The 26,960-nt window shown below is 53.6% G+C and overlaps 9 protein-coding genes across 9 annotated transcripts; 3 read left to right on the forward strand and 6 right to left on the reverse strand.

Moving 5' to 3' along the window:
• Window positions 1-2,143: 2,143 nt before the first annotated feature.
• On the reverse strand, window positions 2,144-2,987 carry ASPACDRAFT_114947 (uncharacterized protein). Its single transcript, XM_020195859.1, has one exon. It carries the CDS (start codon window positions 2,565-2,567, stop codon window positions 2,226-2,228), a length of 342 nt encoding a protein of 113 aa, XP_020058570.1. The 5' UTR covers window positions 2,568-2,987; the 3' UTR covers window positions 2,144-2,225.
• Window positions 2,988-3,282: 295 nt separating this feature from the next.
• Window positions 3,283-7,475, reverse strand: ASPACDRAFT_114950 (putative importin beta-4 subunit). The gene is made up of 3 exons (XM_020195860.1): window positions 7,161-7,475; window positions 4,763-7,091; window positions 3,283-4,536 (listed from the first exon to the last, which is right to left on the reverse strand). The coding sequence occupies exons 1-3, from the start codon at window positions 7,204-7,206 to the stop codon at window positions 3,570-3,572; spliced, it is 3,342 nt and encodes a 1,113-aa protein (XP_020058571.1). The 5' UTR covers window positions 7,207-7,475; the 3' UTR covers window positions 3,283-3,569.
• Window positions 7,476-8,501: 1,026 nt separating this feature from the next.
• ASPACDRAFT_1854219 (uncharacterized protein) lies at window positions 8,502-9,113 on the forward strand (the record flags this gene model as incomplete). Its single annotated transcript, XM_020197372.1, has 2 exons — window positions 8,502-8,972; window positions 9,093-9,113. 2 exons carry the CDS (start codon window positions 8,502-8,504, stop codon window positions 9,111-9,113), a joined length of 492 nt encoding a protein of 163 aa, XP_020058572.1.
• ncr1 (sphingolipid transporter NCR1) lies at window positions 9,071-13,323 on the reverse strand. Its single transcript, XM_020204739.1, has 3 exons — window positions 13,028-13,323; window positions 9,522-12,963; window positions 9,071-9,458 (listed from the first exon to the last, which is right to left on the reverse strand). Exons 1-3 carry the CDS (start codon window positions 13,298-13,300, stop codon window positions 9,355-9,357), a joined length of 3,819 nt encoding a protein of 1,272 aa, XP_020058573.1. The 5' UTR covers window positions 13,301-13,323; the 3' UTR covers window positions 9,071-9,354.
• A 2,081-nt stretch (window positions 13,324-15,404) lies between these two features.
• ASPACDRAFT_58583 (uncharacterized protein) lies at window positions 15,405-18,476 on the reverse strand (the record flags this gene model as incomplete). Its single annotated transcript, XM_020203365.1, has 3 exons — window positions 15,405-15,797; window positions 15,877-17,995; window positions 18,049-18,476. The coding sequence occupies 3 exons, from the start codon at window positions 18,474-18,476 to the stop codon at window positions 15,405-15,407; spliced, it is 2,940 nt and encodes a 979-aa protein (XP_020058574.1).
• Window positions 18,477-19,108: 632 nt separating this feature from the next.
• Window positions 19,109-20,368, forward strand: ASPACDRAFT_1854222 (uncharacterized protein). The gene has a single exon (XM_020197373.1). It carries the CDS (start codon window positions 19,217-19,219, stop codon window positions 20,315-20,317), a length of 1,101 nt encoding a protein of 366 aa, XP_020058575.1. The 5' UTR covers window positions 19,109-19,216; the 3' UTR covers window positions 20,318-20,368.
• A 124-nt stretch (window positions 20,369-20,492) lies between these two features.
• On the reverse strand, window positions 20,493-21,356 carry ASPACDRAFT_1854223 (uncharacterized protein; the record flags this gene model as incomplete). Its single annotated transcript, XM_020197374.1, has 1 exon — window positions 20,493-21,356. The coding sequence occupies exon 1, from the start codon at window positions 21,327-21,329 to the stop codon at window positions 20,493-20,495; it is 837 nt and encodes a 278-aa protein (XP_020058576.1). The 5' UTR covers window positions 21,330-21,356.
• A 1,170-nt stretch (window positions 21,357-22,526) lies between these two features.
• On the reverse strand, window positions 22,527-23,170 carry ASPACDRAFT_41057 (60S ribosomal protein uL24; the record flags this gene model as incomplete). The annotated part of the gene is made up of 4 exons (XM_020200876.1): window positions 22,527-22,793; window positions 22,923-22,985; window positions 23,043-23,089; window positions 23,149-23,170. 4 exons carry the CDS (start codon window positions 23,168-23,170, stop codon window positions 22,527-22,529), a joined length of 399 nt encoding a protein of 132 aa, XP_020058577.1.
• A 1,254-nt stretch (window positions 23,171-24,424) lies between these two features.
• Window positions 24,425-25,938, forward strand: ASPACDRAFT_76639 (uncharacterized protein). Its single transcript, XM_020204740.1, has 2 exons — window positions 24,425-24,820; window positions 24,894-25,938. Exons 1-2 carry the CDS (start codon window positions 24,441-24,443, stop codon window positions 25,783-25,785), a joined length of 1,272 nt encoding a protein of 423 aa, XP_020058578.1. The 5' UTR covers window positions 24,425-24,440; the 3' UTR covers window positions 25,786-25,938.
• Window positions 25,939-26,960: the final 1,022 nt, after the last annotated feature.

Raw genomic sequence — 26,960 nt, forward strand, 5'->3', positions numbered from 1 at the left:
TGGCTGATCATCACATTTTTTGCCTAGTGCTTCGATCATTTTCTTGATAATATCGTCCTGATCGAGATGCTTCACTTGAATCACATCGGCTTCCTCTGCTTCAGAGTCGTACTCTGACTGCGAGGGCACTAGGGTTTCTCCCTCCTCACTGATGCTACCATTCGGGGATGGCAGTCCATAGGGCTCCTGGTTCTGATAGGAAAAGCCATACGGCTCTTTTGGTGTTTCAGGCGCTCCGTAAGAACGACCTGTTTTTTGCTTCACCCAACTCTGCCATGTTTGATCATTGGTCGGGCTTGAATGTCCCCTGCGTGTCGGAGCCGCGGCTGAGAAATCTTCTTGTTGTTCGTCAAATGACTCCCGAGAGGTGTTGCCGGCCAAATCAATCTGGGTCTCTGATGGCAAGCGAGGACTCTCTTGTTCATCCTGGACAGGGCTCTTATCCCTGAAATAACTCCTCACGTGGGTAACAACAAAAGGGAGCCAAGTCGACATTGCTGAATGCTGGGGCTCGAAGATTGGCAAGAGATGATGATACTGATCGAAAGTATAGCCATGTTGTCGCCTATATAGCACCTTCGCTCGGCTTCAACCATCCTGAGCGCTGACTTCAACTGTGAGGGTAACGCAAGTGTAGCGTGTGAGGCTGTACCCCTGTCGGTACATGTCTCTCCCCAAACTACTTACATCGTGATACGGACCGGTTGCCCTTGAAATACAAAGCTAGCAAGGGGTGATAGTGCCTTGACTGGACTTATACCTGGTGAGGTGCAGTAGTCGAGACGCTGGCCTGGTTAGTCTGCCGTTAGCTTCGCGTAGCTCGCCATATTTGACCCACATGCGCTTATGTGTGGCTTAACTTTGAGGCGCAAAAAGCCATGAGATTACGTCTGACCTTCCAGCCGATTGCAATCAAGACCTGGAGTGTTGCCATCTCTAGGCCCCAGAATTTGTGGCTGTGAACGATTCCTGCCGTGAAATGCCGACCATCGTGCTGTGGCAGTGCTGAGCTCACCAGCGTCGGGAAGTTCGAAAGGGACAGACCTTGCGATTGTTGATGAACTCATGAACATGATTGGAGCTCCCGCACAGGCCCCAGAAGTCTGGCCCTGTCAAATGAGATGGATGTCAAGAGATCGGAGCTGAACCCACCTCCTTCTGCATCTTGCCCATCACAGACCTCCACACGAATCTATCGTACCCAGAAAATGGCAAGAGTATTTGTTGAGACTTACTTCGACGCCCGATAAGGTGGTGGCTCGACCTGATGCTCTTTCTCGTAGTTCTGTCTTGTTAGTGAACATGAGAACTGCTGGGCCGTGGCTCTATTACAGAAGAGAACGAGACTGGAGCCATGGAGAAAAAGAAGACTTTGATTCGGAAACGAAAACAGTTATGTGCTATGTTGAGCAATCAATGAAGGGATATCAAGACAGGAAAAAAGCATCATGTCATCAGAGTTAGAATCTGTCACCGATCCACCCACCCGAAAACACCCCGCCGGACAGACAGTTGTGTTGTTATTCGTTGGAAGGAGGTTGGGCGCTGTGCTAGGGGTATTCGTGGCGCAGCAATATAGTGCTTGTGCAATAGCGGAAAAAAGCGTATACGCTAGTTCTATGTATGTCGGTTAGTTGTCTATTTCAGTCGTGATCCTCTGGGTAAAAGTAACATACCACATCACAGTGCAAATACAGCAGTCGCATTCTTCGTCACCGCAATCACATCCGAAGCAAGGCCTGGAGACTGTCTTGATGGGTTTCCTAATCGAAGACCCCGAGCTGGAGGAAGGAAGTGTGAAGTTGACGGGAGAGGAGAAGGATCCGACGCTCATCGTGGGCGATGTCTAATGGAATAGATGGAAGTATTGGATGTGGTTCAAGCTAGATTGCAGCAGGCAGCTTTGGAGACGGGCTGGTTGGAGAAAAGGGATCAGGAACAGAGGAGGGCGAATAAGTATGGAAGGGAATGAGAGTTGGATAGAGAGCAACCAACGGTCGGGGCCCAGCCATCAACGTCATACGTGGGTCACGATCCTCAGGCTGTCAGGCTGTCAGGCCGTCGCCCGGTCCGGTCCGCCAAGCCTTCCCTTTTTCGCTCCGCCTTTCCGTAGTTACTCCGTTCTAACGACAACAACAACAACCACACAACAGCAGTGTCATTTATCTCCCTATTCGATTGATTGAGAAATCACTTTCTTCTGTATTCTACAATGACTCTCACTCCTAAAGCCTCGGGTGGAAGACTGCTGCCCTCCCGTCTGCCCTCGCAGTGAATGTGCGAGCGACATTGATGAAGTCGTCCCACTTGGCGCCAGACAACATTGGAGCCGTGCAGTACGGCTCAATGCCGAGATCATCGAGATGCCTATTAAGTTGTGACATGACAGCATCGCATGCTGTACTCTCCATCTCATACTGGGCAGCTCTGCTCAGTCCCAAACACTCCACGTACCAGCTGGGATCACTTCTCACCGCCTCCAACTCATACATGGCCAACAAGTCACCGTCCACCCCCCGCTTGGCAGCAATCTCAAAAGCCATGCGCTGTCTGATAGCCAGCACCATATGATCAACTAAAGAGTTAAGCCTGCATCGTGTTCGAAGAACATATGCCTAGGCCCATCTATCGCGACGACTCGTTGGCATGTCTGTCCCGGGTCACGTGACACTCCACCAAGCTTGGACGCTCTTCACTCACTCTCTCCCTCCTTGCTTTCCGGAGGACGAACGCAATTGTAAAATGTCCAGAGCCGATAGATTCGCAGGTTCGTATCTGAGTCTCGACTGATGTCCATGCATCACCGTGTGAGGTCCGTGGATTGTAGCTACTACTTATTATCGGAAATAAACCCCCGTTCCGAAACGGGAACAAAGTCGTGGAAGGGGAGCACAATATATGTCACAGGTACCAAGAACAAGTGATCTTTAAAGAGCTGCGTCAATAGATAAGGGGTTCATCTGCGAATCCCTACCTAGCACAAGAGAGATCATCGGTTAGAAGTATTTTCTGTTCTTTCTAAGAAACTTATTTCGACGCGCAGAGGTCCGGGCGAGTACGTTGCATCCTTTTCATCACAATGAGTACTTCCCATCTCCTCACGTCTACGATGAGAACATGGAATGAGAACACCTTCCAGCTAGTGACTCGTCCATTTTGTCGATTGGAAAGACTTCCTGATCACCTCACATAGGAAGATCAAAGCTTGCAAGACACAAGCTACTTTTTGTCCCGTCAAGAGACATACAAGCATTTTACAATGCAACTACGCTTCAGAAAAGTGGAGGTATAAAGCTTGAGAAAAAAAAAATGAGAAAAAAAATTGTATTTACAATCAGACTCTTGCAGAGTCATGATTCGTGATATCCAAATCGATCAGATCTATCTTATCAAAAAGTGCATTCGTACAAGGCCTCGAGTCCAGACCCTGGGGTATCTTCTAGCATCATCCATCATGTCGTCCCTCCTTTGTTTTGTGTCTCAAGAGACCCAGTCTATCCATTAATGTAAAGGGGTATTTTTGTGTAGGTTCATCAAACTTTTTGTCGTCACGTCACTCAGCCAGCAATTTACAGCTGCTCGGCCCAAGGGGCGGAACCAGGCTGCATCTGGTTGAGCCACTTGACGAGTTCGATGACCTCGGCGCGGCGCTCCTCCTCAAGCTGATCGGGGTCAGAGAGGACGGCCTGGAAGATGGGCAGGAACTGAGGGGTCAGCTCGCGGACGGTGGGGTCCTCCCACTTGTCTGTTGTGAAGTTAGTCGAGTGTTCAATGGATGTATGTCTTGGAAAGTACTTACACATCTGGCAGATCATGCGGAACAAGGGGTCGTTCTCCTCGTAATCGTTCTTGAGGGGAAGGATCGAGACGAGGACGGGAAGGACATCCTTGATGGGGACGCTCTCACGGTGCTTGAGGATCATGCGGGACAGACATCCGGTGGCGTTGTCCTGCAGACGGGAGGCGCTCATGTGGAGGCACTGCTCGAGACGGGAGAGGATGGTGGGGATCTCCTTGACGATCTGGTCGTTGGCGTTGGAGTGCTCGATGAGACGACCAACGGCGTAGGCAGCGTTGGAGCGAGTCTGGGGATCCTCATCGCCAAGACGGTGGATGAGAAGCTTCAAGAAAGCAGGGGTGAACTGAGTCACAGCGGCACCCATGCCGTTGATGCACTCAGCGAGAACACCGACAGCGGTGGCACGCTCAAGAGCCTCGGAGCTACCGGCGTAGCGGATGATGATCTTCTCGAAGACCTTCCAGAGCTCAGCAAAGGTCGCGCCCAGAGCAGCAGCCAGACCAGAGACAACGTCCAGACCGGTGTCAACAACGACCCAGTCGAACTCGGAAGTCTCCTCACCGGCCTCGAGGGTCTCCTCCTCGGGACCGAACTCGAGCTGGCAAGGGTGCTTCTTGGTGATGATATCAGTAATCATGGTGATGACGTTGTGCAGGGTGGTCTCGTTGGCGATGAGAGCAGGACCGCAGTAGCGGAGGTTCTCAGCCATGTTGCGGTTGATGTCGGCGACGGTAGCCCTAAGATTGCCTGGTTAGAAACTGTGGTAACCAGAGAATGAAGTGATAAAAGCAGCAAGATAATCAAAATATCAGAAGGTTGTGAGTAAATCGTGGTTGACAGCATGCACAACTTTTGTGTGTCTGAGTGAGCTGGGTAAACGAGGTGATCATCATATAAATTGACCCGCATGAGCGGACAAGACCTTTGCGTGCAGATCAAAAAAGCAGAAGTATGTATACGTACCGGTCATCTTCCTCCGTCCACATCTTGATAGTGCAGGTCATAAGGATCTCACCGAACTTCTGCACCTCACGAGCAGGCTCAACCTGAAGGGGAAGACCAGGCTTCCACTTCTCCATCTGACCGCTCTCCTCAGCAATGCAGTACAGCATGGCGTAGGAGCGGTGAAGAGTGCTGATGGTGCTCTTGCGGACACCCTCGTAAGGGTGCTCAGCGAGAGGGAGAACCATCTCGATAGTCTTCTCAAAGAAGGGGAGGTACGCGGCCTTAGTGTGGGTGACGAGGTCACCAATGACCTCGACGGCAATCTCCTTCTCCAAAGAGAGGGGAGTGGTGGCAGTGATGTCATCCCAGGCATCCTCGTCCTCATCGACATCGACATCCTCAATCTCACCATCCTCACCGACAGGCTCATCGTCATCATCAGCGCTGGCGACGCGGACCTTGCGGCCACCAATGGTCACCTCCTGGCCGACGAGGTCCTTAGCGGCCTCACCAAGGGAGACGTCCAGATCAGTCTCGTCCTGCTCGATGCAAGCGAACAGACCCTTGACAACGCCGTCGAGGAAAGGAGAGAAGTGCTCAGCGTAGACCTTGGACATGGCACCCCAGAAGATGTAGGTGCTCTCCTTGAGACGGGAGTGACCAAGGTGGAGAGCCTCCTCGGTAGCACGCATGAGGGGCTCGACATACGGCTGGTAGCGCTCAGGACCAGCAGCAGCAGCCATCTCGCCCATAGCGTCGGTGACGCTAGCACGAAGGTCGAGCTCCTCCTCACTATCCTTGACCGTGGCATACTCCTGAAGGAGATGCATGGACTCATCGAAGAAGGACAGGAAGGAGTCACCAGCAGAAGAGGCCAAAGAGCCGAGAGCACCGGCAGCAAGACCCTTGATTCTGAAGTCGGGGTGCTTGAAGAGCTTGTGGAGGATGGGAACCAACTCGTTCTGGTAGGGAGCAACATCCTTCTCATCGAGACCATCAACGACGGCGTCAATGGCGCTGATACCAGCCTTCATGATGTCAATGGTAGGACCATCCTCCTCACCCTTGTACTCCTGCATGGCGCTAGCCAAGTTCTTGAAGAGCAAAGGCATCAATCTCTCGTGCTCCTGGCTCAGATCCTCGGCCAGATCGTCGGCGAGACGAGCAACAGCGTGGAGGGTAGCCTGGCGAACCTTGGGCTCGGGATCAGCCAGGAGCTGAAGAACCATGGGGAAGATCTCCTTCATCTGAGTGCTGATAAAGTCGGGAGCACCCTCAACAACCATGCCGAGAGCCATGATACCAGCACGACGGTAGTCGGGGTCGGTGTTGTTGAAATACTGGCCAAGGGACTGGAGCAGGGGAACGACGACCTGGCTGGGGGGCAGGCTCTGGGCAAGCATGTCCAACAGACCAAGGGCGGAGCGAGCAGGGGTAATGTCGTCGTCGAGGGCGGAAGCGTCACCGAGCTCAGTGACGATCTGGAGGGCGCTGCGGGTGAGCTGCTCACCGATGCGCATGCCCTGAACCTTCAGCTTGCGGTACTGGATGCACTGCATCAGGAAGCTGATGGCCTGAGTACGGGTGTCCTCATCAGCCTCAGTGTTGGAGGCGATCTCGTTCATGAAGACAACGAGGTCCTTCAGGTGAACAGTCATGAGAGCAGGGTCGCAGCCGAGCAGGGTCTGGAAGACCTCGAACGCCTGCATGACCTCATCATCCTGCTCCTTGTCAATGGCATCCTTGAGGACAGCCACCATGGAGGGCAGCAGGTTCTGGAAAGCGCGGACAGGGCCCATGTTCTCCTCGGAGTCCAGGTACATAGCGAGCTTGCTGAGAGCCATGAGGGTGTTGATTCTGACCTCCGAGCTCTCAGGGTCACTGATGGTCTTGCTGAAGAGGTTGAACAGGTCCTCGAACTTCTCCTCGAACGCGTCACCCAGAGTCTCCAGAATGGTCAACAAGATGTAGACACCGACAGCACGCTCTTCCTTGTTGCCACTGCTAGCAGCCTGCAGTAGGAAATTAGGCAGCTCGGCCCACTCGCCATCGTTCAAGTCGATCTTGGCGATGGCAGAGATGACGCGAGCAACGGAGTGACGGACCAACGAAGAGGCCTCACCGAGAGCAGAGCGCAGCAGCTGCTCACGGATCTGGGGCTTCTGGTTGGCCTGGACCGTAACCCAGTGCTTGACCACGAGAGACCGGGCCTCGACGGCAGCCAACTGTCTCAAGTTGGCATCCTCGTGGCTGGTGGCAATCTGGATCAGGAAAACAAGGGACTCAGGCTGTTTGTAGAACTCGCGCTGGAGGATGCCGGTAGCCTCCTTAACGTTGCCCTGAGAGGCTACATAGGACAGTTAGTCTTCTCCACTCACAACAAGCAGGACTGTAGCAGTGTCCAGGAAGAACTCACGATTCAGGACAATCTGAAGTTGTTGCAAGAACCGTTGCTGATCCATGATGTGTGTAACAAACTTCTGTGAAGATCGAAAGATTTTTTGAAAGATCCCACGGAGGGGTAAAAGAGCAGAACCTTCTTTTCAGAGAGGAACTGACGAGTTTGATGAGAGCCGGCTACACAAGCTGGACAACTCGTAGGGTATCACAAAAACAAAGATGGCACAAAAAGGAAAGAGAGACACACAACAAGGAAAAGGGAGAGAAGAGGGAGAGGGATGAAGAAGGAAGAGGGAGGAGAGTGAAGAAAAGAGAAGAGAGAAAAAAAAAAGGGAGATGGAGGGGAAAAAATTGGCAATAAATGGGCGGAGAGACGGAGAGAGAGAAAAAAAAAATTATGGGTGGGTAAAATTGGAGAGTTCAGCGGCGCGCATTTAGCCCCTTCCGGGCTAGCGGTCTGTACCACTCAGTTTCGCGGTAGACTCTGGGTAACTTACACCACCATAAAAGAGTGTTTTGATGTGGTAATGGTAAGCATGGTTACTTCTTTGGGTCGCTGCCCGAACTCCACAGTTTGTGCTCACAACAACATTAGCAACATCAACATCATTAGGTGGATCTACACTACTGTACAGAAAGGGTTTACATGCAAGATGCATCCCAATTCCACATGGGACCACGGAAGGCTGCATGCATTCGCCTCGACTTGATCTCATGGTCGGTAACGAACCGATGACCAGAGGCAAAGGGTCAATCAGCTGCTGGTTAATCTGATTGATCCAATCCACTCACGTTTTGATTTGCTGCATGAACTGCTAAGACGGTGGGGTAACTTCCAAGTTAAATGTACTATACTATGTACTTCCCCCAGCAGTCGACGCAACCTCTCGGATTCTGTGCCATATGGTCAATCCTAGCATATCCAGTACACTCCGGATCTCGTGCACGAAGCGAACAAAACTTAATCAATGGGTAGCCTGGAACATGTCTCTCAATAACCATTATCATCACGACTTACCCGCGGATGAAGAAGCATGTCAGGCTCGACCCCGACAGAGAACCAGACCGTATAACCATCTCGCATCTTGTCCAAAGAAAAGCCCACAAACAAAACCATACAATAAAACTGCAAGCTTTCGTTTTGAAAGCATCAAGCACACACAGCGGAGTTCTCCCTTCTTCAAAGGCTCCAAGAACTGAGCTTTCTAATCAATAACAATGCAAAAAGCCTTGTCTCCTCACTCACTCGAGAACTATAAAACGCAACCGGTTGAGTCCACCTCATTCCTATGATATCACTCTAACACACCTTCACATACCCAGTACACCCTCCACGCATCAACCCCCGTGATCTACCATGCCAGAAGAAGCAGCGAGTATGTTGCCCGCCGCCGCAAGGTTGAAACTCAGGCAGGACCGGTGGCTCGAGACGCTCAGCAAAGTCTTTCTCGTGAGTGAGGGCTACATCGTCAGAAGGCCCCCATCGCTCCTAGAAGACCTGTACAGGGTGGTGACCGTCGAGATCTTCGGCAATGGCCGATGCTTCGTGGTGCTGATCATCGAGCCCCCAGTGGAAGAGGAAAACAAGTCCGCTGGCTGGGAGAGACTGGACGCGTTCCAGCGGGATTATTGGTTCCAGCCCGTCAGAGGACAGCCAAGAAATCAGGACATCTACGGGGCCCTGCAGATGGGGGACGAGGTGATCTTCACGAATAAGGGCCCGCCAGAGAAAGACGGGGGGGACGCGTCGGCGTCGAGAACCTTCGAGGCCGAGACGGTGCTGAGTTGGGACGCGGATATGGCTGTGATCGACTCCCAGCTCGAACAAGTGAAGTGCAAAATTCAGATAGCTAGGCTTCGTCGGGTGTTCGGTTTGGTATCAAGGATGAAGAGACAGGGAGTGTTTGAAATTGCATGAATCAGGTAGGAAGAGCTAATTAAGTGAAAGCCGCAAAAGCTGCAGGTCTAGTTATAGATTGCTGCCAGATACACAGTTCATTGTACTCGGAAACCAGACTCCTTGGATGATAACCATGACAACTCCCAGCCCGCACATTGCAATGATAATAAAGAATGAAAAGAATATGAAACTATATTTCAGACTACTATGCGTGACATGAGTTGCAAACAATCATCTCCTCCATTGGATATCGTGGATCACCTACGACAGTAGGAATTCATCAAAAAATCCGTAGCTTCCCGTACTACAATTAATATTCATCAGAGTCGTAATCGTCATCGACCAGCAGGGAACGGTAGCCCCGCGCAGCAAGATTCTCCTCGAGTCCTCCGTCGGCTCCGGGATCAGCGTATCCTGTATTTGTTGTCAGCAACGAGTCTCTCAGACAGTACCGCAAAGCTGTCACTAGTTCCTTACCTTCTCCACCAAAGTAACTGAGTGCCACCGGCAAGAACACGAGAGCGTGGGTGGCCGCAAATAGGACCAGTGCCAACCAAACCCGGAAATAGTAGATCTCGAAGATCTTGCTTCGGGTGAAAGCCAGGACACAGACACCGAGGAGCTTCGTCACTGTGATCCCGCTGAAAACACTCCCGCCGACGTTGACCAGAGCTGTCCATGCCCGCGCATCCTTGCCCCGGAACTTTGTCGGCACCTTCTCCAAGATAGCCCGCGAAGGGAACATGAATGCACGAGCGATATGTGCACAGAATTCGACCGCAATGCCCACGCAGATGATCAGGTTGACCAAGGAGACGGCGTTGAGGGAAACGCCGGCGACTGCCATCGCCCCAATAATGTCGATCATGATCATTACCACAGTTGTCGTCACCACCGCTCCAGTAGCCACGGATCCAAGCAAGGCAGAAGTGAGGATGAAAATGATAGCAATTGCGCATCCAAGCAAGGTCCCGGTCAGCCGGATGATTGACACATATTGATCGAAGTAGATATAGGTTTTCGAATAGGGAAAAACGTCAATATCATGCTCCTTGGAGAGACCGTCAGCGATGCGGCGTGCTGAGATGTAAGACTTGATAAAGTCATCTTGGCTTCGGAGAGGGGTGTGAGTTGTTCTAAAATGGGTGGCATTGGTCATGATCCGTTTGGGATCGAGGACGAGCGCATTGCTGTAGGGAGCTTTGCCTCCAAGAGGGCAAGAAGCGTCTGTCGGAGCTTGAATCCATTTTTCAGCATAATGCATGAACTCCTGCCCTGTAGGCATGCCATAAAGAGAGATGTTCCATGCCGGAGTCCTGTCCTCGAAACACACTTCGCCGTCCTCGGTGCAGCAGTCGTCTTGCGGGTTCAACCAGTAGAAAAAGTCATCGATCCAGCTCGCAGTTGATCCGGAGATGTAAGACACGTTCGGACGCTTGGATTCTTGTTCCAGGACAAATGGCAGGGAGAACTCTTCACAGGTCGTGAACCGTCCACACAATTGTTGTTGATGACGACGTTCAGTGACGTTGACATTCCTTGTCACAAAGTACACTGGTGGTCCGCTTCCAAAGTAAGCGTCCAGGTCATTGAAGTACTGCACAAGATAGGAGTCGCTAGGCAGAGCAATGCGCTGGTCCAGGCCAAGGGCGACCTCGGGAACCAAAGCGATACCAGCCGTCAGAAGGCCTAAGAATGTAATCACCACGAAGACTTTGACCTTGCGCTCTAGCAGGAAAGTCGCATAGACTTTGCGGATGAATGATTGCAACATACTTTCTCCATCGTGCTCGTCCAGTACCTGGTCTTCAGACATCCCAGAATGGGCCTTGCGGACGGTCAGGCACGGGAAGCAATCAGCGCGCAGACTTTCGACGCGTCTTTGATTCAGTGCTAGAACCGAGATAAACATGGTGACCTGCAAGACGGCATTAATGAAGACAGCCCCTGCTGCATAAACTGCAAAGTTCTTCACAGCCGGCATTCCGACGAAGACGCCTAGAGCAAAGGCAATTGTCTCCGTTGCAGCGGAAAGGAAGATACTGGGGCCGATGCGGCCAACCGCACGAGCAATTCGCTCGTCGATCTCTTCGTCCGGATGGCTGACGTTGATTCTTTCAAATTCGTGAACAATAAGGAAGATGTTGTCCACGCCAACAGCTAATACCAGGAATGGGATAACCTCCGCGATTATCAATGTGACCTTGATGCCTGCCGCAGAGAACAGGCCGACCGAAGCAGACACAGACATCAGAACAATGATGATGCCCACAATACCAAGAGTGAACTTGGATTGCACCAGAGCGTTAGCCGGGTTCGTGAACAGCGACTTCCAGGTCACCGTGACCGACCCCAAGGCCAGGGACGCGTAAATGAACATGATAATATAGCTGATGACCACGATCTTAGCATCTGTGTTGCTGGACTTGTTCAATTCTTGCTCAACGCTGATTTCTGTGTTGAACGACACACGGAGACCGCGGTCTTCGGCCTCTTCTTGTACAACTCGAAGAATCTGCTGGATGGTCTCTTCCCAGTCGATGGCGTTCGCTTCCTCTTCTGTCCCTTGGGCATAATTATTCACCACCCAGGTAGTGAACAACGCCTGTGCATCGAGCACATTGCCGGTACTCTCATATCCACCAAGAATCATTTCGGGTCTTAGAGGCTGCCCGAAAGCGGGCAAACAGCTTACATCTCCAGGGGACTCGGTACAATGCTGGAGTCGTTCTTGCCAGGTGTCGGGGTCTAGATTCGACAACGAGCCATCGAAATAACCGGTCAGAGACTGGACCACACAAGCATCACCAGTAGGCTTGAAGCAAACGTCATCGAGAAGGAGTCCCCGACCTTGGGACAATGTTCGGTGCACCCTCAGCTCTACGCCAAACCACCAGCTGAGCGTATCGTAGCTCAGCACTGGTCCGGTATCATTGACCAGGAAGGCTTGCTCGGCTCGGTAGAATGGTCCGAAATGCTCATCGAAATAGGCTTTCTCCTGCGCGGCCGCCGAGGTTGGACTCACCCACAAGCGAACCGGATCAGTCTCAACGGCGAACCGCAGCCATCCTAGGCTCAAAACTCCAACACATAGAGTACTGGTAAGGATAGTGATCGCCGGAAACCGAGCGCAGGCACCACCGATCCGATTGAACATTCGGTCCAGGGCAGAGTTGAGCTTGTAGACACCGTTAGGCTGTTCAACATAACCGCCTGCTCGCACAATGTCGCCTTCGTCCTCATCATCGCTAGGGGCAGGATCCTGCAGAAGCCTAGCACGCTCAGGCTTGCGGTACCGCCGCTCCCGATAGGTGAAGTAGCTCGATGCGGCCACAACGGTCAATAGGAAGACCGAGTAAATGAGGATTACTGCAAAGGACAAGCACGGTAGCAGGCCGACGTGACAGTATCGATCTGTCTTGACGGCAGGCAGTTCCGGACAGACATCCGGACAGTCGACGCAGGAGCAGCGGAAGGCCTCGTCGGGGTCATTGCATGCTTTGGGCTTGATCGGCAAGGCTTCCATGCCCTGTGGGTCCGAACCCGCAGGTTCCGTCTTGAAGTTGATCTGGAAGGGGCTTCCCAGCAGCTTCTTGTCTCCCAGAAACTTCATGAAATGGGGATAGTCCTTGGCGCCTCCTCCGATAAAGTCAATGGCCTTGCCACCTGAGGCGCCATTCTTCACGTTCTTGCAGCTATCGTAGAAGCCACTCTGGTATTCCTCCGACCATACATTGTCAATTTCCGTGACCAACTTCTTGCCCGAGCCATTCTGCTCGATCTGCGTGACATTGACGAAGAGAGACTGGTCGGGCGAGCAGGTAAAAGTACAAAAGATGTTAAAGAAGTTCTCCTTGCAGGCGGGACATGAGGCGATGATTCCTTCGGCGAGTTTGAGGTTTTTCGAAAGCGCATCGATCTAATAGTCCGGGCCATCAGAGATGTTCCTGCGTTGGTGGGCGAAATCGGGTGGCATGACATACCTGTTCATCCTCACAACATACGGGCCCATCCTGCCACTTGCTACCGCACAGGTCGACCAGCTTCTTCCTCACCGCCGCTTCGGGCTGTTTGGCACGCCCGTTGTCGGGACAAGGGAGCTCTCCGCCGAAGAATGATTTCTTGCCGCAATGCCCGCGAAGAGCGCAGCGGCCGGGCTCGTGGATATCGGTGTAGCCCGAGCTGTCCTGGGCCTGAGTCTGGGGTAGGAGAGCGCCAAGACCCGCGAGGATGGGGATCAAGCGGTATCCCCGCATTGCGCCTGAGGGGAGATAAGCTGTAGCTAGTCGGATGAAGGGAGGTGAGGAAGTGATGGCATGAGAGAGATGCTGAATAAAATTGATGCAAAGAGGGATGAGGAACCGAGAGGGCGATGGGGCGAGGATGAGTTGTAAATAAGGTGCGGAGGCACAGAGCAAGCAAGCAGGCAAGCAAGCAAGCAGGGGAGCTTCGGAATGACGACCAGCCGCGGTTCGTACGTAAGCGGCGCTGGTTGGTTACTCCATTGACCCTGGTTGCCTTAGCCGTCGGGCGGCAAAGTCAGGCACAATACTCGCATTTAGCCGTAAGAATTGCAGGCAACAAGGCAGCAAGGCGTACTGAAAGATAAAACCACTCGGGGCAGGAAGCGGTGAGATCTGCCGGGCGGTGATAAGTCTTTCCACAGCTGAGCCTTCCAACCAGTGTTTAGTACAGTTTTTAGGTCAACGGATGTGTAGGATGGTGGTTTCTTTGGAAGCACGCGCAAAGCAGAAAGCGGTAAGCCCTACCGGCAGTGGTGTTGAGTCTTTCTGCCACCGCCTAGACCTTCCAACGCCTAGCGTTGAGAACAGTTTCCAGTTCCCAGAGTCTGTACGACGTTGATATCTTTTGAAGCAAGCTCAAAGTAGAAAGCCGTAAGTTTTGGTGCTATGAATTCTGCCACTGCCTGGTAAGATGGTTGCCTGTAGCACTTGCCATTGACCTCGACCCTAAGTCCAGGTATATGGAAGCGGTAATGAGCCCGTTGCCTCACATCTCGGTATAACCGTGATGATTCTCTTCCCTCATCAATACATACTCGAACCAACATGTGCGGCTTGGACCACCACAATGACCCAATATCGCATCATACCATGAGCCAGGCCATCGTCATGCGGCACGATGCCGTCAAATAATTTTTCAAACATAGACTTGTTACTCATACTGCTCACACTCATGCACTCTGCTAATATCCCGCACGCTACGCGATTAGCCTACTGACACCTCTACCCTATTCCTCATGCCATTCTGGTCTTGGAAGGGGTCAAAGACCAAAGCAACGGACAGGTCCAAGCCAGTGGACAAGATCGAGTCTGTGTCCAGGGAGGAAGAATGCAGGGAAAAGTACAACTACGCGAGGAATCGGTATCATCGACTGGTTCCCACTGACACGGGTTTTAAAACCTCAAGGAGAAGTCGAGAGATGGGCCGAAAAGTACACCAAAGAGGCGGCACTGGGCATCCTCATCCTCCAGCGCCTACATCATCTGCAGTTGCTCGGGTCTCTCACCTCAGAAAGGCCTCGCCGGCACCGGGGAACTCTCACAAAAGTGAACGACAGCACGCCACCACCGGCTTACTTCAAGCCGGCGCAGGAGCATCCTCACCTGAAAGCAGAGGTGATCGAGCTCCGCAGAGATTACTGGAAGCATCAACTTCGGTTGCAGGACGAGTACCGACGGCGTCCGTATCCGACAAGTCCACGCATGGAACTGTTTCTGGTCGGTCATGAATAACAGAATCAGTATGGCCAGCCGTACGAATTCGTGGGCTCGCAACAGCAATGTGCCAATGCAGAGGGCTGCTGCGCACGGTCGTGTGGTTGTTGTCAGAGGGGGCTTTATGCCATAGAAGCCAAGAAGGATAGAACAAGCCCCGTCTACGGGCCACTGCACTCTGGAGTGCGCTTGCTGTATCCAGTTTCGTGAGTGTGTGGTGCCCGATGAGCGTCTGTCGCCTCCGAAGACCAGGCCTCTGCTCAGATGAAGTTGTCTTGTGTAAATAGCTCTGTATTGGGTGCTCTCTTCTATTCGATCGTTCATACCCCTTTCTGTTCTTTACCAGGTAGCTTACAATCAATCCCAAAAGTAGGCCTACTCTTGTTGATAGTGTATCCCATTTGCATTTGGTCTCTCTTCAGCCTGTTATCAACTATTCTTGAGCTTTCTGCGACCCCTCTTTCAGTTATCTTCTACCTCCATGGTACCGCTCGCTATCTTCTAGCTTACAATCACTCCAAGAACTAGACTCTTGCCAATATTCAATCCCAACCACTCCTCCAACCCAACTTGAACCACTCCCAGCTCCATTTCCATCTTATCTCTCAAAAAGAAAAATGTCCTACCCCCCAAAAACCCGAAAAAACACCCCCTCCACCCGCTCCCTAACCCCCACCCCACCCCTCCCCACCAACATCCCCCTGAGCGCCCCAAACTCCCACGCCGCCAGCCCCCTCCACACACTCCCCACAACATCCACCGCACTAGCCTCCGGATCCCACCGATCCGCCGGCACCACCGCATTCACATCCGCCCCGAACTCCACAAACAGCCGCACAATCTCCGCCACCCGGCCCATCCCCTGCGGGTCCACATCATAGTACCGCAGCCACCGACGACGCTCCGCCTCGCGCAAGCCCTCCAGCACATCAATCCAGGGCGTGCGCGTTCTGCCCTGGAGGTTGATGTACGGCTGGTTCGGGTCGATGCCAGCCTCGAGCAAGTCGCGGATGATCTGGGGACTGGACAGCGGGTAGACGGTTTGGCGGCGGTGGGCGAGAAGATTTGTGGTGTGGGGGAGGAGGGGGGATTACCCTTTTTGGTTCTGGGGTGAGGTCGTCGCCATCGGCATCGGGCTTGTCTTCGTCTTGGGGGGTATGTTGCTTTGCGGGATTTTTTGGCGGGGGTATGGGGACTGGGTCAGCTGCGGGTAGAGGCCGAAGTGTCCCATCGCGGATCCGTTCACGAATCAACCGCGCCAACCCGAACTTCGCCGCGAGGGAGAGGAGCGGCTGCTCGAACGCCGCACGTTTACGCATCTCGTACGTCGAGAAGAGCGCTTTGGCCCAGTGGTCGGCTTCCGCTGTGGCGCGGAAGGACCAGTGCTGGCACAGGGCGGTGTCGTATGCGGGGATGAGGAGCAGTTCTGGCTCTGGGGATGGGGAGAGGCGGGCGTGCGTGAAGGCGAGGGGGATGGCGGGCCACCATTCGTCGATCTGGCGGTGGCGGGTGAAGGGGTCGAGGGGATGTTTGAGTTGGAGGATGTGGGAGGCCAGGAGGGAGTGGTGCGGGTCGAAGGTGTCTTTCAGCGGGTGGGTGAGGCGGGTCCAGATCTCAGGTCGGGAAAGGTAGTCTTTAACTGTGCGGTGGACGTATGTAACCTTGCGCTGGGCGAGGAGCTGGGCTGGGGATGGGGTGGTGGCGTGGTGGACGCGGATGGTTGAGGGGCTGGGGCGGTGCGTTACAATCAGGCCTGCACATTCGTTGGTGAATCGGTTGGTTGTGAGGGAGCAGATTTGTTGGATCTGTTCGTCGCTGGCCTGTTGCACGTCTTCGGGGATGCTGAGCTCGGAGGCTTTGACTTGGTCGGCGAGGGCGAGTTCCCATAGTTGCATGGTGATGGCTTCTTCTTGGCCGGTGGCGTTGCAGGCGTCTTCGCGGGCGTTGAGGAGCTGGAAGATGCGGGAGATGGTGGTTGTCTGGTCCGTGGTCGCTTGCTCGAAGATGAAAAATGTGAACAGGTCGTCTATATCCGTTGGGTGTTGGAACAGGGATTCATGGAGCTGGGTGAAGTCGAGATGACTTCGCCGTAACAAGGATTGGACCGCCAGTGCTGCCCAGAGAAAGACACCATCAGCCCGATCCACGATGTCGACAATGAGCTGCGATGCCTTCTCGGGATCCTTGCTGAAGAGGGACTGGATGTCCAGATTGGCAGATAGATGGTCTCGAGAGTAATCCAGCATATCCTGGCGCGTGCAGTCGTGGAGTTCCAGCTTAGGGTTCTTTCCGAAGGCTTCACGGAACACTGGCAGCGGCCGACTGGACAGGCAGAGCTTGAGGTGAGTGAACGAGGACACGAGCTCCTGCAGAAATGAGATCACATCCTCGTGATTGCCTGCGAACTCATCCAAGCCATCGATGAACAGACAAACTTTTGCTTCACCGGCTGTGTGCTGCATGAACCACCGCAATGCGTCCTTCAACTCCTTCAAGTCCCAGGCGACCGTCGCCTTAATTCGTTCTCGCGTAGTCAAGCGCCTGAGATGCTTCCACCGCGCCGGAAACACGACCGGGACAAGGTGAGACTCCTGATCCAGCAGCTGGACCAGCAGATGACGCATTAGCCCCGTCTGGGACCTCTGCTCCAGGGTGCCGCTAATCCAGAAATAAAACCCCGCTGTAATGAGTGGCTCTTCTCCCGCCCATGTCGCCAGAAACTTCTTCGTGGTAGGATGTGACATCAAGAAGCGCATCAATGTTGACTTCCCGGACCCGGGCTTGCCGCTGACCCAGAAGATGCCGTCGTTGTTCCCACTAGACAGCCAACTCACCAGCGACTCCTGCACGCTAGAGCTGTTATGATCTCCTGAGCCATCGGCAGCTAATATCCAGTCGAAGGTGCCGTCGTGAGCGACCGCAACACTGTCTTCTCGATCAGTCATGGAACCGAACTTCAGGCTTTCGAGCAGAAAGTCCCGAAGGATCATCTCCTGGTCGGAGAATAGGGTCTCCTTGGTATATGTCTTTTCATCCTCGAGAATGCTCTTCTTCTGTCCAGGATTCTTGCCAAAGAGCGACATCGCATTCTTTCTAGCTGACAGCTTTCCATCTTCGTGCTGTGTGTCCGGCTCGTCCTGGTCGCGATGATCCTTGGTGATGTCGAGCGCATCGAGTGCTTCACGGGTTGCAACGAGTTTCTTTGACTGAGTACTATCCGTGTCTCAGTATGCTGACTGCTTTCAGATGTTTGAACGCATTCTCACCTAGGTAGATACTCCGCCTCCGATTCAATTGTGGCAATGATAGACTTGAGGCGTTCCTCCAACGCATCGACATCTTCCCGCGGCCATAGTTCTCTGAAGTTTCTCGCAATATGGGGAAGTTTGTGTTCATTGAGCTGTTTCAGAATATCGAAGCGACAAAGAATATTCTTGATGATGACCTCACATGCATCGCGAACATTCTTGGATCGGTCCGGTTGTGTCAATGATTCTGCATTTGCCGCAGAGACCTGGGAAAGCCTATCGCCCAATGCACCGAACTCAGCTGCGACAGCATCTGTATCCCAGGAGTCTGTGAACTCCGCATCATCATCGAGATCATGAATAGCATACAAAGTTTCAACCAGGCGCGTTCCGGCTTGGAGAAATTGTGCTATCTCCGTCGAGAGAGAAACGATGAACTCGCCCATTCTCTGAACGATATCTTTGCAGCTTGGACGGTGGGCCGGCGATGGAGATGACCCAGGAACAGATATAATAACAAAAAAACAGATTCACTGCGAGGTTGAGGTTCATCGCGGGGTACCGGATCATGCTATTAATAGATTAAATTGGTGGCTGCTTATCTCCGCTGGTGAGCACCTATAGGGCTCCAGGGTGACTATCGCGCGCAGCCATATCATGGCGTGCTTCCGGATAAGTAGTCTTTCTCGCCTTTTAGGTGTTCGCCCGATATCCGGCCATTTTGATCAGACCGTCTGTCATCTCTTCGCTCAACGAATTGCGTATGCGGGGTAGCGATGGAGTGGCATTGCGGCAAACGGCGCAGAGGAGCCGAGACTCACGCACACAACCAGCTGTAAATGTTACCTTGTGGGGAATCTTGCTCAACGAGACTCTGAGATTCTCCGGGCAATGCTTTTCAGATATAATCACAGGGCGCAGGGTGAAAGCCCTCTTTTGTATCCCGAGTATAAATCAAGGTCCAGCACGTAAACTCTATGAGGGCTCCACCCCCGATAAGCTTCCCCGCAGAGCTCCGCGCACCCGAGCAAGTCTTCTTCGAAAAGAATTACCTTATCAAGTAAAGAGATCCAGCCCAGAGAAATGTGAAAAGCATGAGCCCTCCCCTCGAACCCCATCAAGGATCCCACTCCCCCCTCCTCCTCCCACGTCCCACCCAGATCTCATACTACAACAAAATACAAGAATGCCTTTCAGAAAACACATCCACATCGCCATCCTCGACACCGACCTCCCCGTCCCCACCATCTACGCCCACCGCGGCCTCTACAGCACGCAGTTCCGACACCTCCTCCGCGCCGCCGCCGCCACCATCAACCCGGCCTACGAACTCCACACCACAGCCTTCGACGTGGTAGGCGGCCACCTCCCCGCCTACGCCAGTCTATCCCAGCACTCCTCAACCTCAACCCCCCGAGCCACCTCCACCCACACCGCAGCAGCCGAAGATACAACCCTAAACCCGCTATCCATCCCCATAACCGCCATCCTAATCACGGGATCCTCCGCCGCGGCCTACGACTCCACTAAACCCTGGATCCCGCCCCTCATCACTTTCCTCCAAACCGTCCACTCTCAGTATCAGGGTGTCCGGCTCTTCGGCAGCTGTTTCGGACATCAGATCCTCGCCCGGGCACTGCTTGAGCTGCACACAGCGGGCCAGCAGCCCTACGTGAGTGTTGAGCCTGCTCCGCATGGGAAGGAGGTCGGGTTGAAGAGTGTTGTCCTCACCCCAGAGTTTACGGGGGCGTTTCCCGGGGCGTTTCCGCACCGCCAGAATATCCAGCTCGATGAGCAAGGGGCAAAGGGCACGGAAGGGAGATGGGAGTGGAACATCCAGATGATCCACGGCGACCACGTCCGGGTCTGTCGGCCTTTGCCGGCGGGGTGGTGCGTGGTCGGGGCGAGTGAGGAGTGTGCGGTGCAGGGGCTTTATGACCCGGGCAGGGTGCTGACCTATCAGGGGCATTTTGAGTTCGATGCGGAGGTCAACCGCGAGACGTGTGTGGAGTTTGGGAGGCGGGAGGGGTGGAAGGCTGAGGATGTGGAGAGGTGGGTGCAGGCGATTGGGGCGGATGATGAGGGGAGTGATGCGGTGGGGGCGGCGGAGGTGGTGGTGAGGTTTTTTGCGGGGGAAGATGATCATCATGGGGATGGTGCTGCTTTGTTGGGGGGTGGTGTTGGGGTGCTGGGAGTTGGGGATGGTAGTGGTGCAGGGAAATATGGTGAGGAGAAGACGGGCTGGGGTTGGAATTGGCTTAAGCTGCTGCGGTGGAAGGATGATTAGGATTGGTTACTGGGACCGGAATTTCATATCGATTTGGAGTAAGTATAGATAGACATAATGAATAGAAACAAGAGAAAGTATTATATGAACGTAATGGATCTGATGATGTAAGTATGTTTTGTGAACGAGACCTACAGTATTTGACCAGCCTTGCCTAAAGCCGTAGGTATTGTACCTATTTCTTCTCAGCCTTCGGCTCAGTCTTTTGCTGAGGCTTGTGCTGGGTCTGCTGTTGAGGCTTCTGCTCACCCTTCTGCTCACCCTTCTGCTCACCCTTCTTCCCACCCCTCTTCCCCGTCTTCTTCGCCCTAAGCGGCCGCGGACGAAGCTCAGTCGCCTCAATATTCGCCCCATACGGCTGCTGCTGTTCGAGCAGACGCAGCCAGTCGCGCTGGTTCTCGTCTTTCTCGTACAGGTCGGCCCGCTCTCGCCAGGTCTTCACGTCCAGACGCAGGCGCCGGGGCGGGTCGAAGGTCTTCTCCTTCGGCGGCTGGACGCGCCGAACCCTCAGGAACTGAATTGCCTTGAGCCACGGGCGACCAGAGCCTTTGAAGGCATCGTTGATCTTTTTGAGGATCACCTCCTCGGACAGCGGACGCCACTTCTTGTCCAGGTACAGCTCCTGGTGCGAGCATACGAAGATGAACGGCTGCTCCCGGTACTCCGGCGTCTGCGTCTGCGTCGCCGCTGGTGCCGGGGTGGCGGTGGGTGCTGCTGCTGGGGCGGCCGGGGCGGCTTTGGGTGCTGGTGATGGGGCCATCACCGTCGAGTTCAGGGGAGTCATGTCTGACCAGTTGAGGCGCACCATTTTGGCAGAGTTTCGGGGGTCTGAGAGTAAGGTTAGGTGTGATCCGAGGTCTAGGTCAGGTCTGGGTTGTAGGAGATGGACAGGTGGGAGGGGTGTATTTATATTGAACGCATGGGTCGAACACGAGAGTCTGGAACAGGAGGGTTCCGATATGTTCGTAAAGGATCGAGCGTGGACCATTGTCCTGATTGATGACCAGGCCATGATCTTGAGGACGGATAAAGAAGCCTCTTGCATGTCGTGTGTCAACAAGGGATTAGCTGAAATGCTCATTTACATGGTCTTTGCTCTTCGTGAGATATTCACATCAAGGTGATGTTTCATTGTATGGGATGATGTCATGGGCCGTCTGACTCTGATAGACCTTTGATGCAGGATGCCTTCTTTGAGTGTGTGCTTTGTTGTGTTGGATATGGACAAGATTGTGGATAGCCCCTACTACGGGAGCTATCTCGCATGCCGATATACTCCGTCTTGATCCATAGTTATGGTTGGCTGGAACGACAAGGCTATCACAAGCCTGAGGGCCGTCTAAGAAAGACTTGGGACTCATTTGATACCAAGCATACAAGGTGTGGTACGGAGAGGAAAGTAGGACTTCTTGAATGTCGTTCGTGAGAAGTGCTGCTAGAAGTAGCAATGTGCTTGATGCCGGCCGCAGGTCCCCCCCCCCCATGCGGAGACGATAAGATGAGCGTGACCAGAAAATTTTCGAAGGGGTTTGCTTGGCATTCGCGGTGATTCCAGAGATGCAGCTTGGTCGTGGTAATCTACGTCGTTGATACCATCTCGAGTCCCAGGTGTTGTCGCTGCGGTTGAAGGTCCAAATTTTCGCTACGATTGACTTACCGTGTTAAGAGCTTATGCCACTGGTTACGAGATGACAGCCTAGGAAGGCGTAGGTAAAGCACTACGAGAGGTCCAAAGCCTCGCGACAGGGACGCAGGGAAACGAAATGCAGCAATGCCCCAGCCCGACCTTGCATGTGTCCATCAGACAACACCCAGTCGCAACTGCGCGCACAACCCCAACTCATCGACCCAATCACCAAATCGAAAGAACTTACAGACCCCATTTGAACGACGGATAGATGGAGAGCAGAACGCTCCCATCTATACACACCATTGTGAATCACAGCGAAAGAAAAAATATAGATCAAGAATGGATATTTCATTTTTTCATTCGTCCGTGATTGCGCCAGGATTCCGCAGGGTAGACGTGTCCATCTATACCCCTTGAGAATAAGTGGCTGGATCAGCGGGGAAGGCAAGGGGAGGGCCTCCGTGAATCCCGCGTCGTTTTTAATCGATAAAAATCAACTCCTGCCATTTTGCAAAAATAGGATGCACCCGGAACCCCACAAAACGCTCTTCCAGAAAATCACATCAGAGGACCGCGCATTTAAGCGGACTTGACGGCCTCACGGCCCTTGGCCTTGCGGGCGAGGATCTCCTCACGGTCCTTGTCGAGGTGGAGCTTGGTGATGACGACGTTGGAGGGGTGGATGGGGAGAGGGACGCTCTGGCCGTTGGACTTCTCGCGGACGACGCGCTCAACGTGGATGCACCACTTGAGACGGTAGACGGAGGTGATCTTGCCGTCACGGCCCTTGTTGGAACCACGAACAATCTGGACCTCGTCACCCTTGCGGATAGGGATGGAGCGGACCTGTTGGTCGGGGTGATTAGTAGAAGTTCGTTTGGCTGATCCCAGTGTTCAAAATTGACTCCGTTCACTTCGAGGGCGAATGGCAGATTTTGACCAGGCAAGTGGAAGATCGGTTCGTCGCAAACTTACACCGTACTTCTCGCGGAGCTCCTTGTTCAGGCTGGCGCTAAGGATCACGCGGCGCTCGGAGGACTAATTTGCTAGGTAAGTCTTCATGTCGTCGACAAAGGGCGTTGGAAAAACTCATACGGGAGCGCTGAAGTGAGCCTTACGGCTCTTGGAGCGGGAAGAAGCGACTGTGCATTTCATTAGTATTGAGAATCAATCGAAGCGAACATGCGCAGTGATAACATACCCTGAGTGTTGCGAACAGCCATTGTGCCGGGGTCCTTGAGGGTGTCGTGAAAGAGGATGGGGCTCAAGTTGTCGGATTGTCGTTGATCGGGAGAAAAGACTTTTGTGGTCGTTCAATATTCGATGTGGGCGGGTTGTGCGCCACGTGACCTGGCTGAGTAAGGCTAGGGCTGGGCTCTAGCCTCTGATTGGGACTGGTCGGAAGACCCACCCTCAGCTCACTCACCGCTCAGAGCGAGCAGTTCTGCCAGTTCTGCCGGCATGTCTCGAAGCGGTCAGAGTTCGCATTCTTGGTTGTTTCAACTTTCCAGCTCGTACTGTACATTACGTCAGTTCCTCGGTGTTTATGCCCCGGGCTGCCCACACTCGATCTCACTGGCAAACAATTTGTATTCTATTAACACAATCTCATAACACTCATGTATGGGAGGGTTTACAGAAAGTATGTGAATCTTTCTTTCCATCAAGACCCGAACGAAATCTGCCAATATTGATTTCTCTCTGCGGTGAACGGTGAGAATCAAGCTAAATCAGCCGCCGTCGTCATTGCATCTTATCACCGGTCTGCAGAAGAAGCACCTCGTAAAGAAGCGCCATAAGAAGCTCCATCGAGCCCCCACACTATCAAGGTACTGAGTACTTTACACCGTGAGAACATTCGGGTTAGGACATCCCGTTCGGAGCTACTTCGGAGTAGGTCGGCTGTTCTGCAGCAGACCAGGAAGCGCGCTAAAATATATACTTCGGCACGGAAGGGAAAGCGTGGGGGTTACCACGCATCATCATGTAGGACAACCACCACAGGTAATGGATACTGTTCCTTCGACCAATTTCAGCTCTAAGGAGCTTTCCACCGCTCTGAAATATAGGAGTTTGATGGTCATAGACGTCTATGCGGTGTCGCAGCACAACCTCATGGAAACCCGCGCGGTCCAAGAATGTCTCGGATGAGCTAAACATAAGCTTCGTGATGCATTTCTATCGTGATCAAGCTTACCGTACGAATCCCCTTTCTAAGACATGCCAAGCAGGCTGAAAACATCAGAACCCTCACGTTTTAATAACGATTTGTCAAGCAGAAGATAAGAATCCCGCGAACAGGGCTGCAGATGCCAGCCACCAGTTACCCTGCAGATCAGGCACCGGCCAACACACCTGCAGAATGCAGATCCATTCCACTCGCGATCTTGCCCCCTCCTTCAAACCCCCTGCTCGTACACTATTTAAGGGTCTGTTAAGGGCCTGATAGCCACCGATTTCTCCTGCAAACTCACATTCGGACATTTATTCATCATGTCCCTGCGGTCGATTCTGTTCTCGCTTTCCGCCTCGTTGGCGTCGGCAACCAACCTCTATGCCACTCACTATAGCGGCACGATCTACTCCCTCTCACTGACGCACAGCAGCAATGGCAGCGACCTTGCCATCTCGTCGGAGATCCAGGGTTGTGGCCCCATGCCCAGCTGGCTGACCCTCGACCCCGCCACGCGCATCATTTACTGCAACGATGAGACGGGTAACGCCTCGACCAATGGCTCCCTGAACGCCCTCTCCGCGTCGACCGACGGTACCCTGAAGCTGATCGCCAGCACCGAGGCAGCTCCGGGAGGTGGTGTGAACAGCGTCATCTACACCGGCGAACATGGTGCCCAATACCTGGCCATTGCACACTAGTATGTCTCACCACCGCATCTTATCCTATTTACCGAGGCACCCCCACTAACAATCATCCCACCCCCTCAACAGCGGCGGCTCGGCTCTCTCCACTTTTACTCTTCCCCTCACCCCAGAGTCGCAACCCCTGCAGGTTTTCCGCTACACCTTCTCCGATGACAACCCCAAACGCCGCCCCCAGCAAGATTCCCCACACCCGCACCAAGTTTTCCTCGACCCGACCGGCGCCTTCGTCCTCGTCCCTGATTTGGGGTCGGACCTTCTCCGCGTCTACGCCATTGACAAGGCCACTGGCAAGCTGCAGTCCCACTGCACTGACCTGACCTACCCGACGGGCAGCGGACCCCGCCACGGTCTCTTCTGGGAGTCTGCCGACGACCACCACAGCATCCTGACCACCAACAACCGCAACACCCGCCGCAACACCCGCCGCAACACCCGCCGCAACCGCAACCAGGCCCAACAACAAGGCGCCGCCACCCTTTACACTGCCAACGAACTCGACGGCCACCTCAAGGTCTTCGACGTCTCCTACGTCTCCGACGGCTGCCTCTCGTTCCGCCAGCTCCAGGCCCTCGTGCCCTACCCGACCACTAACGACTCGCTCCCGACCGGGGCGACGCTGGCTGAGATCCGCAAGTCCGGGAATGGACTGTATGTGTCGGTACGCTCCGACCACGGCTTCGCGCCCTACGACAGCATTGCCACGCTGACCCGCCATGCGAATGCAACCGTTGAGTTCGAGCGCGTGAGTTCCGCGTATGGCACCGTCCCCCGGACGTTTGTCATCAACAAGGCGGGCGACCTGGTGGCCATTGGCGACCAGGCGAGCTCCAACGTTGCGATCGTGGCACGTGACCCCGACACGGGCGTCTTGGGCGAGAAGATTGCCGAGTTGCAGGTCGGGGAGCCCGGTGCGGTGGGCACGGCCGAGGGGTTGAGCAGCATCATCTGGGATGAGTGAGAGTGCTTTCTCCCGAGGGCTGGAAAAAGTACATAGTTGGGGTTTGCATGCTGCATGCATGCTAGATATCGCGAGCGAGACTGAACAGTGTGAAATGTGTCGTCGATAGTCGATTGACTTACCTACATACCTATATATTATGTGAATAAATGGACCCTTTGGCTTGTGTTGCAATCTCTCCACTCAGATATGATCCTGTAGCGCAAGGGACCGGAGGACATTCTCGCATCGGTCGGAAAACATGCAGATCCCGTTCGTGACATCTCCAGCTCGGGCCATTGACGCGGAGGGCTTGAGACATGCCGAAGCTGAACAAGCTGGACAGATTATGTCGACGGTCACTAGACACGTATTCTTGGAACAACAATACATTGGAGGCTACTGCTTGGACCCTCGACGATCTGGGGATGCTGGACGCAATGCATTATTTCTGGATAAGTGACGATTATAGGAGTGTGATATAATGATATTGCCCGGAGAAAATTGTAATTCCAGTGTGATGTCTTCTCTTCGGGTCTCTGCATGCATGCATCAACTGTGGGAGCAGAGAAGATGCTACGGAAGACCCTGAAGCAAAAGTTGGAGAATTGAGCTTTCCCGGTCATTGTGGATAGACGGGCAGTACCAAAGGCGGTGTACTGGAGGTGACCGCCCGCCCCTCGCATGCAACTCAGTTCCATCCTGCCACTCCCTCTCCATTTCCACCTTCCATACACTGACAAAATCTTAGGTACGGAGTAGAGCTCTGCTCCATTCTCAGCTTCATGCTCAAGTGGGAATTTACCGTGTCGAAGACTGTCTATGACTTTATGATAAGTTACCACACGCCTGGTCCCGGGCCATGCCCTTATGCGTTCTAGCTTCCAAACACTTATCCAATCTCAGGACTCCGTGCCCAAGACAGCGAGTGGATCTCCGGAGCTGGGCGGCACCGATCTGCTCGGAAAAAAATGTCATTCGCACTTGTGACTGGAGGAGACCTGGGGAGCTGCATTTCCGAGCTGAAAGTGAACGAACTCCCTTCGTGAAACGGATCCATGGAACTCTCCCGCACTTTAATTGCCGAGCCGCAGAGCTGTCGTTAACTCAGAGGCACAGCGAGTAAGATACCAATATGTGACAGCATCCTCGATGTCTCCATTATTTGTCTTTCGTCTCGCTCTCTCAATTTCTTC

The sequence above is a fragment of the Aspergillus aculeatus genome (genome assembly GCF_001890905.1).
Source record: "Aspergillus aculeatus ATCC 16872 unplaced genomic scaffold ASPACscaffold_4, whole genome shotgun sequence".
Classification (NCBI taxonomy): Eukaryota; Fungi; Ascomycota; class Eurotiomycetes; order Eurotiales; family Aspergillaceae; genus Aspergillus; species Aspergillus aculeatus.